Raw genomic sequence first — 14,662 nt, 5'->3', positions numbered from 1 at the left:
TTCCAAGTTATATTTCAAAAAATGTAACATATTTTAGCATTTTATCCTTATTCCCCCCCTTCTTTCAAAAATGCAAAGATTTAACAAAAACCAGGTTATATGACTTTGTGGGCGTAATTCAACATAGTGTAAGGAGATCATTTTGTCAGTGCAAGCATTTCTGTTGGCCCAACTGAACAATCTCCCCTTTCTAGGGGTTTTCCTGACCCTCCTCCCCAAAAAGGAAAAAAATTGAATAGCTGTAAATAAAATAAAATTAAAAAAAACCTGTCAGAATAAAAGCTGTCTACAATACCAAACAGCTGCATTTCTAAAGACTCTATCTAGCATGTCTGGAAGCTGCCTCTGCTGTCCAAAAAGACCTTTCCAAAATTCCAGATGTTTTGAGGGTTTGTTGACGGTGGTGAGAAGACCATTCTGCACATGGTCAAAGATAATAGCCTTCATTTTTCACGGTTCTTCGAATTGAATTTTAGAACTGAATATGGCTTTTGGGACTAGGCATTGGTAGAGCTTTTTGTTCAAGGAGAGCACAGAAAATCTCAAGTTGGTCCATTTTAACCCTAAGCAATAATCAGAACCCTCATAACCCATATAATTGACAGTTACAATGTCGGGGGCATCTAGGTCTGCCCTTGAGAGCAGTTTGGAATCTTCAGCTGTCGAGAATGTGCTAGCCTGCTTAGGTAGTATTTGCTTTTTATGAGTTCTACTACTTGCTAGTTTGCTGCAGAGTTCAATTCAAGACCTTGCCGCTCACCTTTAAAGCCCTTCTGGGCCACACTGATCCTTGAGCAAGCAACATTTTGTGTGTGAGTTCCTTTCCATTCTTTGAGTTCTGAGGGTGAAAATCTTATGGTAGTTCCTGCAAACTCTTATTTCTCTGGGATGGCCCCCGAGCACTGGAATCATTTACGAAAGTTGATGCAACAAATTCTGGGAAATGGTCCACTGAAACACGCTGTCAATACCTTTTCTCTCCTTTTTTTATGTTGTAATGCCAGGTTTACCTGACCCTGTTTTAATTTCTCCTAACCATTTATTGTTGTCGTGATTTTATGGGTGCTTTATTTTTTCTTAAGCCGTAAGCTGATTTGAGAGCAGTTGCTGAAAAGCAAGTCTCTAAAGCTGCCTGGAAATAAATAAATAACAAGTATCCTAAAAGTAAGATGGACTTAATTGTTCCAGATGATGATGATCAAAGCTTGGATAAGTTTTCCAGAGTGGGACTGAGCAGCTACTGAAAGCATCTGTCTGCAACGCTTTGAAGGTGATCTCATGCATGTTTACTCAAAAATTAGTTCCACTGTACTTTAGTGGGACTTAACTCCCCATTAAATGCATGGGATTTTTGGATGCAAGGCTCAGACTAGCTAAAGCTTTATAAGCTATTTAGAACTGGGGCTGGGAAGCTGTGGTCCTCTTGATGTCGTGGAACTCCAGTCCCCATCAGGCCCAGCAACTGTGGCCAATTGTTAGAGGGGCTGGGAATTATAGACCAGCAACATCTGAAGTTAGGACATGAATGTTTTAATGCTGCTTGTAGCGCTTTTCATCATACATCAGTTAATCTCAGGTTGTTTTCACTCGTTCTGCTTAGGGCCAATCTAATTGTGATGTAGAAGTGTGTGGGTGCCTTTCTTCCATCTTTCGTTTTCCCCTACAATGGAGCAGAGCAATGATAGTGTACAGCTAATTTTCACCACTCCACAGCCCTCACCCAAATCCCTCCCCGCTCTCTTACTATTAGGAGGGGGAAACATGCAGGCACAAACCCAGTTCCCGTATGTTCTGGTCTCTGTGGCTTATGGTAGCTTTGCAGGACCTTTGTATTCTGTATTATCATACATAGCCCTGGTCAGGTACCAGCGGGGCTGCTTCTAGCAAACAAAAAAGACATAGAGAGCGGAATATCTATTGCTCTCATGTCACATTTTACCTTGAACCTCTCTTGGGCATGTCAAAATCAGATACGTAAATTTAAATGTGGCTTGTGTCAGTTTTATTAAACAATTCAAGACTTTATCACAAAGCTAAAATAACAATCCAGTAAGAAATATGAAATAAAATAATAAAAATGAGGTGGAAACTGTTGATTTGATTGACATCCTATGCCCTTTTAAAATGTGGTGGTGGGGGATTTGGGTGGGGGGAGGTTATTGGGTTGTTTTTATTTTGATTATGTATTTTGTGGTTTTATATTTTGATTTTATTCTGTGAACCGCCCTGAGACCTCCAGGTATAGGGCGGTATATAAATTCAACAAATAATAATAAAAGTAATACCAAACAAACAAACAAAATAAACAAAATCCAGTACTCATAGCCATTACCCTTAAAATAAAATACATTCTTAAGAGACTACACAGTGAATTAAATGGTAGAATCCTATGAGCTTTTAAATCAATTGGTGGCCCTCCAGAAAGGTGAATTTCCTTCAGAACATAGGTGTTTGGTCTGAATGCAGCCAACACACCATCTTCTGATTAGGAGGAAACTTGTTTGATGCTCTTTAACCATCTTGCCTTGGCAGATGAACATACTGGCTGCTGCCATATTCCTTTCCTTTAGCTTTTTAGATTCTTCTGTGTCGTCAGTGCACAGAGTGGAACGTTCATCTCACATGCTCCATCATTTCCTACCTGCCTAGCTCAATCTGCTGAGACGGGTTTTCTCTCTCTCTCCTATTCTCTAGGTAGTACAGGCAGCACAAGGACTTCTGGCCCTTGGTTTGAAAAAGGGTGACAGGCTGGGAATGTGGGGTCCCAACAAGTACGAATGGGTCCTAATGCAATTTGCCACGGCGCAAGCAGGAATCATCCTGGTAAGTTCCTTCTTATGAACAGCTGAGAGGCTTGGTGGCTGGTTAAGGAAAAATCCAAGAACTCCCTAGATGGACGTCATGCTGGGGAAGAGAACTTGTACAGTGGTACCTCGGGTTACATATGCTTCAGGTTACATACGCTTCAGGTTACACACTCCGTTAACCCAGAAATAGTGCTTCGGGTTAAGAACTTTGCTTCAGGATGAGAACAGAAATTGGGCTCCGGCGGTGCGGCAGCAGCAGGAGGCCCCATTAGCTAAAGTGGTGCTTCAGGTTAAGAACAGTTTCAGGTTAAGAACGGACCTCCGGAACGAATTGAGTACTTAACCTGAGGTACCACTGTATATTTAAAGAACACGAGCTTGTATATTTAAAGAACATTCACAATACCATTCAGTATCGACGCAACTGCACACACCTTTAAGGTTAGTGTATAAAAGTGTTTGGATTTGTATTTTGGCAGAAAGTAACTCCTCTTACTGTATGATTGGGAATCATCTATCTTGTCTGGCTGAAGAATTTTGTAGAATTCAGAGGTTTTTTTTTTTAAATAACAAATATCCTTTGGTTTATAATGAAAGTTGTATTTTATCTAAGACCCAATAGACTCATCTTGCAAATATTGGCAGAGTGGGGAGTTCTTTCTCCTGCACTAGCTGGAGGGTTTGTGGTGACACCGCACTGCATATTTTGTATTTGTTTTCTGTTTTGGTATTAGTGGAGTACAAGCCAGGAGATGCTTGCCTGGCAGGTGGTATATAAATATTTTAAATAAATAAATAAATATTACATTGGGAAACAGTGGCAGCTTGTGTTAGGAAATACTCTCCTGTTTCCACTAAGTGACAATTAATTAAAATTCAAGAGTGGTTTAGGCCCGGTTTGTATTCTTCATTCTCTGAAACCGATACTAGGAGACCTCTGACCTCTCAACACACACAGTCACTCTTTAGCAGTAAATGGTTAAGAAGCTGTATCTCTGATTAATTTAATTCTCATCTCTTATCATTTCCAGGTGTCTGTGAACCCAGCATATCAATCCCAAGAGCTGGAGTTTGTGGTGAAGAAGGTACGACAAGGCCTGTTGTGGTCAGCACTGCTTGTTTTCATCCACAGCGCTTTCTGAAAACGCTTGAAGCTCTGGGAATGCATTGATTAAGTTTGAGGTTGATTTGGAGGAAAGTATAGAAAAAGGCAGCCCAAACAATAATTTGGGAATGGCTAATGGGTTTGGAGCTTTGGTTTAGAGGAAAAGCTGACTGAAGAGAATGGGGGCTGTATGTTTTTCTCTCATAATACTGACACGTGTGGTTGTTGAATCAAGTTAATTGGCAGTTGGTTGAGGGCAGGCACAAACAAAAAGTTGTCCCTGTCCCCCCAAATCAGAATGAACTGATGGATTTTGTTACTACGAGCTGAGATGATTTTTAAAAAAAATATAAGACCAATACCTAGATGCTAAAATTGAGCATTTATGTTCATGGATTGTATTTTCTTATATTATATTTATATCCAATGGTTTCTCCAAGGAGCTCGATGTGGCATACATGGTTTTTCTTTGTTTTGTTTTTGCTTCTCTCAACATTTCCTAATCAACATAGTCTCCCTCTATGGCAATTATCGCTGACTTAAGCCATTCAACTTTCTTATCCCTAATAATGAGGGATTAAAGCTATTAAGTTTCTTGTGAAAAAAATTAATCCTTGCCCAGATTAAGAGGCCTCTTGTACTTACCTTTCTGGTTTAGCTTTGGAGCTAAATCATTAAAATACCATGGGAGGTGAAATACAAAAGCTGTAGTAGGTGATTCTACTTCTTGCTTGCTCTCGCTATGGGAAAAAGTTTGGAAGCAATAAGACAAGCTTATCTGGCACTAGTGGCCTTGCACAATGCTGTTTCAGCTTGCAAATGTTTCTTGCTTGTTGGTTTGCAGTTCTTACTGCTCTTATTTTTCCTATGTGTTTGTTTCCTTCCTCGTTGGCCGACACTATGAGAACATCTTCGTAATGTTCTTAAGAGTAACTTCCACTGAATTCAGCGGGATGTATTTTCAAAGGATCAAGCTTTGAGGCTCTTTCAAAGGATCAAGCTCTGAGGCTGCTTTCTGGGCATACTAACTTGGAAATGAGTCTCATTAAGGGCTGGCCCTGCGGTCGCAAAACTCAGAGTATACCTGCCTCAAACAGGCATATGGAAATGGCCATCTGCCTGCATTTTGGGCACACAGACTGGATCTCCTTCATTCCAGAAGACATGATTGAGAGGCTCTTGGTGTCCACAGGTCATCCACGGCATAGGTTCAGTTGTAAAGTGGAGGGTATAAAGATGCCACTGTATTATTAAAAGTAGAAAAGACTATCCCAGTGAAGTCTTGATAATTTAATTTACTGTTGCAATGCTGCTGGAGCATACAGTAAGGCATTTTATTCTTTGTGTTAGCTGTTTTGAGGGTTTTGGGGGTGTTGTTTTTTTTTACAATCAAGTGGTGTATCATTTTAAATAAGTAGATAGGAAGGGGTAAGGTAAAGGTAAAGGGACCCCTGACCATTAGGTCCAGTCGTGGCCGACTCCGGGGTTGCGACGCTCATCTTGCTTTACTGGCCAAGGGAGCCGGCGAAAAGCTTCCGGGTCATGTGGCCAGCATGACTAAGCCGCTTCTGGCAAACCAGAGCAGCGCACGGAAATGCCGTTTACCTTCCCACCGGAGCGGTACCTATTTATCTACTTGCACTTTGACGTGCTTTCAAACTGCTAGGTTGGCAGGAGCAGGGACCGAGCAACGGGAGCTCACCCTGTCGCAGGGATTCGAACTGCTGACCTTCGAATTGGCAAGTCCTAGGCGCTGTAGTTTAACCCACAGCGCCACCCGTGTCCCTATAGGAAGGGGCAGGGGTATGCAGAACTTCACCTAGAGCAGTAAAAGGCAGAACAAAAGCATGCTGGCTGATGCTGAAAAGACTGCTGTGGTTCAAAACACCTGGAATGGCTGCTCTTTTGCACAGGTTGCCTTGTGTCCCATTTGCTTCATCCGTACGTGTATCTCTCTAGGTTGGCTGCAAAGCACTGGTGTTCCCTACACAGTTCAAATCACAGAAGTACTATGAGATCTTGAAGCAAGTGTGCCCTGAGTTGGAACATTCTACTCCAGGAGCATTACAGAGCAAGAAGTAAGTGTTCCCTGAGAATTTGCTCATTAGTCTCCTCCAAGGCCCGATCCTAAACACTGTTTTCATATTGATAAAGTGCCCAGATAAATACCCACACAATCAATCAAAGGATCCACAAGATGAAGAGCGGGAGGGGCTTTCAGATTTTCTATTATATTGGAGCACACCATAAGGGAAACACGATGATGAGTTTAAGGACCGGTTCAGTTCTTTCACTTTTTCACTCCTTGTGTCAGGGGCTGGACTGAGGAGGAATGGTGGGGACCGCCCCCCCCCCGCCTTCTCCTGAACCTTCTCCTGAACAGGAGGACAGTATAGATTTAGAACAGTGGGTTGCAAAAGGGCATAGTTCAGAGGCTGCAGAGGGGATAAGCTGGAAAATTTTCAAAGAGGAACAGGAAGAAGCACCAGGGGAGTGACAGCTGACAGACTCAGCGTCTTTGGAAAGCATTCCTGACCCCCCCCCCCCGGACCAGGCGTGCATTGAGGGTAGTAGAACAGAGAGCTCAGAGGCAGAAAACTCAGATGAGCCGACGCAGGGGACGTAAAATAGGAGAGATGTAATGGGGTGGGACTTGGAGCAACGCCATTTTTTTAAGGGAAGACTGCATTCCTTCATCTCTTTCTGTGAATATTAATAAATTATGTGGTAAGAACTTTTAATTGTTTCTCTGCTTCTTGGCTGTTACCATCGGAGGGATCGGATTCCCTGAAACCTGACACTTTGCCACATTCCTTAGGATAGGGGAAGCTGTGGCTTTCCAGATGTTGTTGGACTCCCAACTCCCATCAGTCCCAGCCAGCAAAGCCAAAGTTCAAAGATGGTGAGGACTGTGGTCCAACAACATGTGGAGGAACCCCTCTCCTCTGTCCCTTTGTAGCTGCCTGAGGCAATGAGTAATCAGTACTATGTGAAGCTCTCTACACTAAAGTCAAGCCGTTGTCCCACTTAACCCACCATGGTTTTGTGACTGGCACTCCAAGGTCTCAGGCTGACATCCAGTGAAAGGATTTCAAGTAGCAGGAAAGATGTTCGGAACAGTTATTATGGGCCCTCCTTGAGAGCAGCCTGAATACTCACAAGCTGTATTCATGCACGTTCCCAATTTTCTGTTGGACCCCTTTGATTTTTTAGATGTTTCAAAATCACTTAAAATATATACCCGATTTGCAAAAAATGCCTGACAAAACTTAATGAACAGTAATAAGTTCATTTTCTGCAACAATACTTTTTGTTGATGCAGTAACCTTGAAGAATACAAGGGCCAAAGGATCGCCATTAACCATGCAGTGTAGTTGTACCCTCTCATACATATGTATAATTAATGGATTAGTTTATTTATTGCAATGGTTTGCCAGTGCCGGACCTTAAAAAACCACTCCTCTGTTCCTTTGGGGAAAGGGACATAGTTCAGCGCTTAAAGTACTGTATTTTTCGCTCTATAAGACGCACCAGACCACAAGACGCACCTAGTTTTTGGAGGAGGAAAACAAGAAAAAAATATTCTGAATCTTAGAAGCCAGAACAGCAAGAGGGATCGCTGCGCAGTGAAAGCAGCAATCCCTCTTGCTGTTCTGGCTTCTGTGATAGTTGCGCAGCCTGCATTTGCTCCATAAGACGCACACACATTTCCCCTTACTTTTTAGGAGAGAAAACGTGAGTCTTATAGAGCAAAAAATACGGTACCTGCTTTGCATGCAGAAGGTTTCAAGTTCAACTCATGGCATCTCCAGGTAGGGCTCAGAAAAGCGCCCTGCCTGAAACCTGGAGAGCTGCTGCCAGTCTGTGTAGACAAGACTGAGTTAGATGGACCAGTGGCCTGGCTCAATATCAGGCAGTTTCCTGTGCGTCTTTCTCCACCCCACCTCCCGTGTATTCTGCCAGCAGGATCTGTATCTGCCGGAGTCCTGTGGCTTTTATGGATATATGGTGTCATAAAGCCAAGTGGAATTACTGGTAGACTTAGTGGATTATGGTCTTCATAGCAGAATCCAGGCCAAGCCGCTTTTTGTGTAACCTTTATTGCTGGAACAGAAAAGGTGATTTGCTGTGACATGGGCAGTTCCTGCCAAGGAAGGTTGAAGGGACAGTCTACGTGTGTCTGATGCATAGGCATTTGGCATGGATGACCTTTGGAACCACAGCCAGTGTGTTAAAAACTATTTCTCAGTCTCCAAACATTCATGGAAAGATAAGAGACCCGCCAACCCCACGTAGTCTGTTCTGGTCTCTTATCTGTAGATCCAACCTGCTGCCAACTCCACTTTTAGAATATCCTAAAATTCTTTAGCAAGGTCTCTTCAGCACAAAACCACCGTGGACCTGTGTTAATACCATATGAGTCAATTGTGGAACCTGAATATTGAAAACGTTACAAAATTACTAAACCATCAATTTGTGGGGGTTTTTTGGTGTCAAAACAGCAGCCATGGGTGGAATTGAAGCCCAGTTAAATTTAGAGGGATTGTATAAAACTGTTCAGATTATTCATTCATCAAACATCCTTCTCAGCTTCTGGGGGCAGGGGAAAAAATTGGTCCATATACTTTATCTGGAGCTTATTCCCTGAACTTGTACCATGGCAAACTATACTCCGCTTTCCCCTGTTACTGAGCACACCTTCCTTTTTTTGTATCAGGTTACCAGAGCTTTCTGTTGTAATCAACTCAGACTCCAAGTTGCCCGGTGCATTCTCAATGAACGATGTGATGCAGGCCGGAGACAGCAGACACAAGAAGCAACTAGAGGAAATACAGAAGACACTGGACTGCAAAGAACCTATCAACATCCAGTTCACTTCAGTGAGTACCAAATGTGCTTTTTCTAGTGTTCAAATAATGCAGCCTGCAGTGGCCAGGAAACAGGAATATTCTGTACCAAAGAAGCCAAGATCTGAAGCTTAGAATCACTTGTACAGAAATGGCTGCCTACATTTGCAGGAATTTGTTTTCTGGGGATAGTGAAAAATAATGGTGTTTTTTTTGGGGGGGGGATCCAAAATACTTTGATAATGCCTGATAGAAAATAAGGAAAAGCTAGTGTGTATGGTAGTACTGTATTAAGATCAAAAGGATTAGTAATTATGAGAAGGAAGAAGTGACATAGAGGTTTTCTCAGGGGTGAAGTATATGCTGGTGGCCAGCCGGTAGGCAGGCAGGCAGGCAGGCAGGCAGGCAAAGCATGTTTAACTTACCATCACGCTTTAGAGCAGGGATGGGGAACAAACAGCTCTCCAGATATTGTTGGACTCCCAACTCCCACCAGCCCCAGCCAGCATGAGCAATAGCCAGGGATGATGGATGTTGTAGTCCAACAACATCTAGAGACCCAAGATCGAGAAAGGCTGTTTTAGGCCACAAATGGGGAAGCTAGTGTGTTTTTCAGCAACATCTGGGGGACCACGGGCTGCCCATCCATGTCATAGCATTTCAGCAATTTATGCATTGCATCTGAAGTCTTATAATTAGCCTATGACTGTGGGATAGGGTGAGGTCTAAACGAGCTAGTAAAACATCTCTTTCCTTCAGGGAACAACAGGAAGCCCCAAAGGAGCTACCCTTTCTCACCACAACATTGTGAACAATGCATTCCTCATTGGATTAAGACTGAGAGTTCAAGATGGGGTGAGTCATTTCAGTCTATTGGTTAATGTTGAGCATGCGGACACTAACTGTATGGAATCGTGTCCCCTAAGTAATGAGTGAGGGCTATTTGGGGTGTGTGTGTGTGTGTGATGGTGGTAATGTAGAATTATACGTCATTGTCCCTCCTAGTTTCTCAGCTTTTCAGATACACTTTTCAAGATCTTTGCTAGAGGGACGCAGGTGGCGCTGTGGGTTAAAGCCTCAGCGCCTAGGACTTGCCGATCAAAAGGTCGGCGGTTCGAATCCCTGCGGCGGGGTGCGCTCCCGCTGCTCGGTCCCAGCGCCTGCCAACCTAGCAGTTCGAAAGCACCTCCGGGTGCAAGTAGATAAATAGGGACCGCTTACCAGCGGGAAGGTAAACGGCGTTTCCGTGTGCGGCTCTGGCTCGCCAGAGCAGCGATGTCACGCTGGCCACGTGACCCGGAAGTGTCTCCGGACAGCGCTGGCCCCTGGCCTCTTGAGTGAGATGGGCGCACAACCCCAGAGTCTGTCAAGACTGGCCCGTACGGGCAGGGGTACCTTTACCTTTACCTTTAACTTCATTATTTTTTTTAAAAAAGGTGCAAGGATCAATACTGTGCATTTGCCACCAGATTCTCAATTTCTAGGGCCCCTGTTTATATACTTAACCTGAATGTGGCGCATTCATATCCTGTATTAGTTAGAGGTTGTCTAATTCTATGTGAATGTACTAGTCTAAGAGTGGATATTACTTGATGGTTAGAAATTTTAAAGCTACGTACACTTTTCTCACAGTCACACATTGTCCCACTCATGCAAATCTCCACCCCAGGCTTCCTGCTGGCATTCCTCTGGTCTCTGTGACAATGAACTGTAAGCAAAGTTAGAGCCAGCACTGGAAGGCAAGTCCACCGCTGTCTTTGTTTGCCTTGACCCTAGAATGCCCGCTGCTGCGTCCCTGTCCCTCTCTACCACTGCCTGGGGTCTGTGGCAGGCTGCGTGCTGATGGCTATTCATGGCGTCTGTCTTGTCTTCCCGTCTCTAAGCTTCGATGCAAAAGCAGCACTGAAGGCCCTGGACCATGAAAAGTAAGAGTCTGTCTTAAGCTTAGTTCTAGGAAGAATTAGCTGTCTATTAATACAGGCCATACTGGGGTGTATGGGGTGTTAGGGGGGGTCGTGGGGGGTTTGGTGTGTGTGGGGGGTCATATTGTGCTCCTTCTGGGGAGGTTTGTCCATCTTTGGTCCCCACCCTGCACTTTGCTTGCACCTGTGACTCCTAGAAGCTGTCAGCATGGGACAGCAGCCACACCCTGGGAAATGGCTTCGACTGGCTGGCTAAGCCAGGTGAGGGTAGCCAATGAGTCTCAAACTCTTGGTGAGTTAGCGGCTTCTCTTGCATTGAAAGATGAGATCCGGTGGATTGACCAGTTGTGGCTCCAACATTCAAGAAGGCAATTTCTGCATGTGGTGTAGAGGGAAGTGAGGGAATGTTATTGGCAGAACACAACGCACACTAAACATTACAGCACACTGCCTTCTTCAGGAGCAAAGAGAATGTGGCAATTCATTTATGTTGCTCTGAAGGAATCACTGTAATTGAAACGGATATATTTTTGCCTCTGAAGAAAGTATATGCAGAAATAGACTGGGCATGTTTGTATTCCACAACAGATTTTCCCCACTTCTAGCATTATTTTGAGCTTTTTAAAAATTGGATTGGTGGTTAGGGGTGTTATTAGAACAATTGTCCCCTGAATTATTTTTTTGGGGGGGGCACTTTCATATTTCACAAAAATCTGCTTTTTTTGCTTTGCGCTGACTAAACACTTGACAGCTTGGTGTTGGTTTCATAATGTTGGGAACCCAAATGCCAGGTGGTTGAGGATTTTTCAGGAGATTCTGGTAACCCATGAAGCTGGGGAGCCTTCTTTCATGTGGAGTTAGGCAATGGAGGATATGCATGCATACAGCATTTGTGCACATTTTGTTTTCTTTGCATTGGGAAAAAAAATTCCCCACGGTTACAAGGAAAGGATTCTTAAGCTTGGGGATAAAGACAAACTTGAGCTTTCATACCTGCAGTCCGAAACAGGTGGAGGAAGCAGTTGCCATGCTCCTGCCTTCGTTTTAGCAACCTGCAATTCTTTGTCTTTATTTGAAGATGTACCCATGTTCACGGCACTCCAACCATGTTCATAGATATGCTAGCTCAACCTGACTTTGCCAGCTACGACCTTTCAGCTCTTCGGGGCGGTAAGTATAAGAACCCAAACGTAAGCATGTTTAAATGAGGTTTATCAGCCCCACATTTTTTAAAAAAATGCTAATGGATGCCTTTTAAAGATAAACTTTAAACGGAATCAAATGTATTTGCATCAATTTGCATATACCACAGCCTTTTAAAGGTACTGAAATAAGCGTTAGATGGCTTGCATGCAATCTACTTTTAAAATACGCTATTATATGGGTTACAACGAAATGTTGTCTTCAATATTTTATTTTTTCATTCCCCATTACAGTAACATGCTTTTTAAAAAGCGTGCCTTTAATTCACCATTTAATCATTTCAGGCTTGCCGTCATCTGTTAAAATTAAGCCCAGTCAGCATAAGTTCTTAATTATTCAACCAAAGCTTGCAGCTCTTGTTTAAACTAATTTCCTCAAAAAATGAGCCAGCTTGTCTCCATTTTTAAAGAGGAATTGGCTCATTTCTAGGTTAATTGCGGGGGGTGGGGGGTGGGGAGACACTGCTGCTGTTGCTGGTTGATCTTGCCCATTCCTTCCCCAAACTCAAATATTTTGAGGTAAGCATTCTCATGGGTTTGATCCAGCAGCACAGACATACACCTAGGGATCATTCCTCCCTTCAACCTGGTGATACTTTCAAGAGCAGCAAAATGTTAATAAAAATTATTGGAGTATATTAGTGAACCACTAAATCATGTTATGTTTATCCTCATGCATGAGCGATCCATCAACCACACCTTCCTTTTTATTGCTTAATAATCTGAAAGTTTGCGGGGTTTTTTTTGCTATTTCTGTTACTGAAGTAGCACAAGGTAGACAATACATTGGTTTTCCTTTTTTTTTTTTAAATCTGCATCCACCAGTGTGTGGCAGCAGAGGCCAGGCAGACTGCAAATATTGAGCGGAAGGGATTCCAAACCAAGTATCTGCAAATAAAAATACAAGTAATGTATGGAATTACACTGTTTGGATTCACACAAACTATACTCACATGTTTTGCTACTGTCTGCTCTGTCAAAATCTCGGCTGATTTGCGAAGCGTCAGGGTTAATAAGGGAATAATAATAATAATAATAATAATAATGTATGTATGTAGCCGTTGTCATGACTTGCTTTGTAAATTTGCAGTGTCCTTTAGGCAACTTCTCACGGTATGCATTTTTGTCTTTCAGGAGTCATTGCAGGTTCGCCAGTTCCTCCTGAGGTCATGAAGAAGATCATCAACAACATGAACATGCGGGAGATAGTGGTGAGTCACCCTTAATCTTTCGGTTGTGAAGGTTCCTCTGTTGCAGGAGTGGGCAACCTCAGCTCAGGGGGTCAAATTCAGTCCTCTGAGCCTCTGTGTCTGACCCTTGGGGACTCTGCCCCAGCCACACCTATCTCTGTCACCCTCACTCTACATCCTCCTGGAATGCTTTTGCCTGGCTGAGATGCCTTCTAGAACCTTGATAATGCCTCTTGACTGCCTGCATGGAGAGATGGTTGGTGCAGAAGCCTCTGTTTTGTTGCATGGTTGGGATGTATCCTGCTGTGCAAAGGTTAGAGTCATAGATGTTATTTCACCCACTTTTGTTTCTGATCCCACCCACTTTTTTGGCCTCTTGCACTGCCCACCCTTGGCGTGGAAGGCTACCCTTGGAAGGCTGTCCACAAGAAAACATGGTTGTTTGGAGATATATATATATATATATGCAGGTTTTGGTGTCCTCGGGTGTCTTCCCGTGTAAAAGTTGGGGTGTCTAGGCGACGTTTCGACGAGGTCTCACTCGTCATCTTCAGGCTGGTGCTTTCGGCTTCTTGTTACTGGAACAGAGCGGGATCTCAATGTTTGAGTTCCTATAAATACTGTAGAGGGGGTGTGGTGTCTAGCCTCCAATGTTCTGGGCAGAGAGGAAGTTCCCAGGCTAGTGTGCCTTTTCTTCTTTTGTTCCTTAATTACTTGAGAGATACCTTGAGTGATTTCTTGAGTGATATCCTGAGTACCACTTAGGTGGGTCATTAGGTGTGGATTAGTTGCTAAAGTCTTTGTGTCTTGACCTCTTGAACTTTGTGAAGAGTTTTCCTGAGAAGATGGCTGTATTGCACTTAGTTGTGCTTTGGCTTGGCTTCGTGTATAGGGGCGAGCTGTGGTTTTGTGGCTTGTGTCAGCCAGATCTGTGTAGGGATTGCAGGGGGGTGCAGCATCCGGAGGTGCCACCATGGATTGGCTACTGGATGGTGTCAGTAATTCATCTGTGGAGAGGGTCTGGGTTTGGGTCTGGTGTGGTTGATTGGTGTTGGCGTTCTGTGTGCCTCTGGATCTGGTGTCAGTTTTTGTGGGGAGGGCTAATTTCCAGATGTCTGGCAAGCGGGATGTGTCGTCACGCTTGTTCATGTTGTGAGGGTGTTTCTCTATCTCGATGGCTTCCATGATTATTCTCTTGTGGTGATGTTCCGTGTTAAAGAGCAATTTGGAATCTGCAAAATTAATTTCGTGTCCTGTTTCTTTCATGTGTTGGAAAAGAGAGGAAGTTTTTTCTTCTTTTTTGACGGCATTCTTGTGTTCTGCGATACGTGCATTTATTCGTCTGTTTGTTTGTCCAATGTACGTGGCTGGGCAGACTTTGCAGGGTATTTCATAGATCCCTTGGTTTTCCAACTGGATTTTATCCTTGGGGTTTCTGAGGATATTGGCTATTTTTTGGTTGGTGCAAAAGGCTGTTTTGATATTGTGTTTATGGAGGATTTTGCTAATTTTATCTGTAGTGCCCTTGATATAAGGAAGGAGGGCCATGCCATTGTTTTCTTCTGTGTCTTGGTTTTTGGGGGGTGTTT

At 43.5% G+C, this 14,662-nt stretch overlaps 1 protein-coding gene across 1 annotated transcript in view; it reads left to right on the top strand.

The window, feature by feature from the left end:
* Positions 1-14,662, top strand: part of ACSF2 (acyl-CoA synthetase family member 2) — a gene marked incomplete at its 5' end in the record, with an annotated part of 59,382 nt that overhangs the window by 9,290 nt on the left and 35,430 nt on the right. Inside the window, 8 exon segments of the mRNA XM_083727980.1 lie at positions 2,699-2,823; positions 3,839-3,892; positions 5,872-5,990; positions 8,630-8,792; positions 9,519-9,614; positions 10,536-10,684; positions 11,760-11,851; positions 13,018-13,094. Of these exon segments, the coding sequence (XP_083584106.1) occupies positions 2,699-2,823; positions 3,839-3,892; positions 5,872-5,990; positions 8,630-8,792; positions 9,519-9,614; positions 10,536-10,684; positions 11,760-11,851; positions 13,018-13,094 (875 nt within the window).

Source organism: Podarcis gaigeae (genome assembly GCF_964106915.1).
Source record: "Podarcis gaigeae genome assembly, chromosome: 2".
Taxonomy (NCBI): Eukaryota; Metazoa; Chordata; class Lepidosauria; order Squamata; family Lacertidae; genus Podarcis; species Podarcis gaigeae.
The sequence above is the reverse complement of the archived record's forward strand: the minus strand, read 5'-3'. Positions and strand labels throughout refer to the sequence as shown.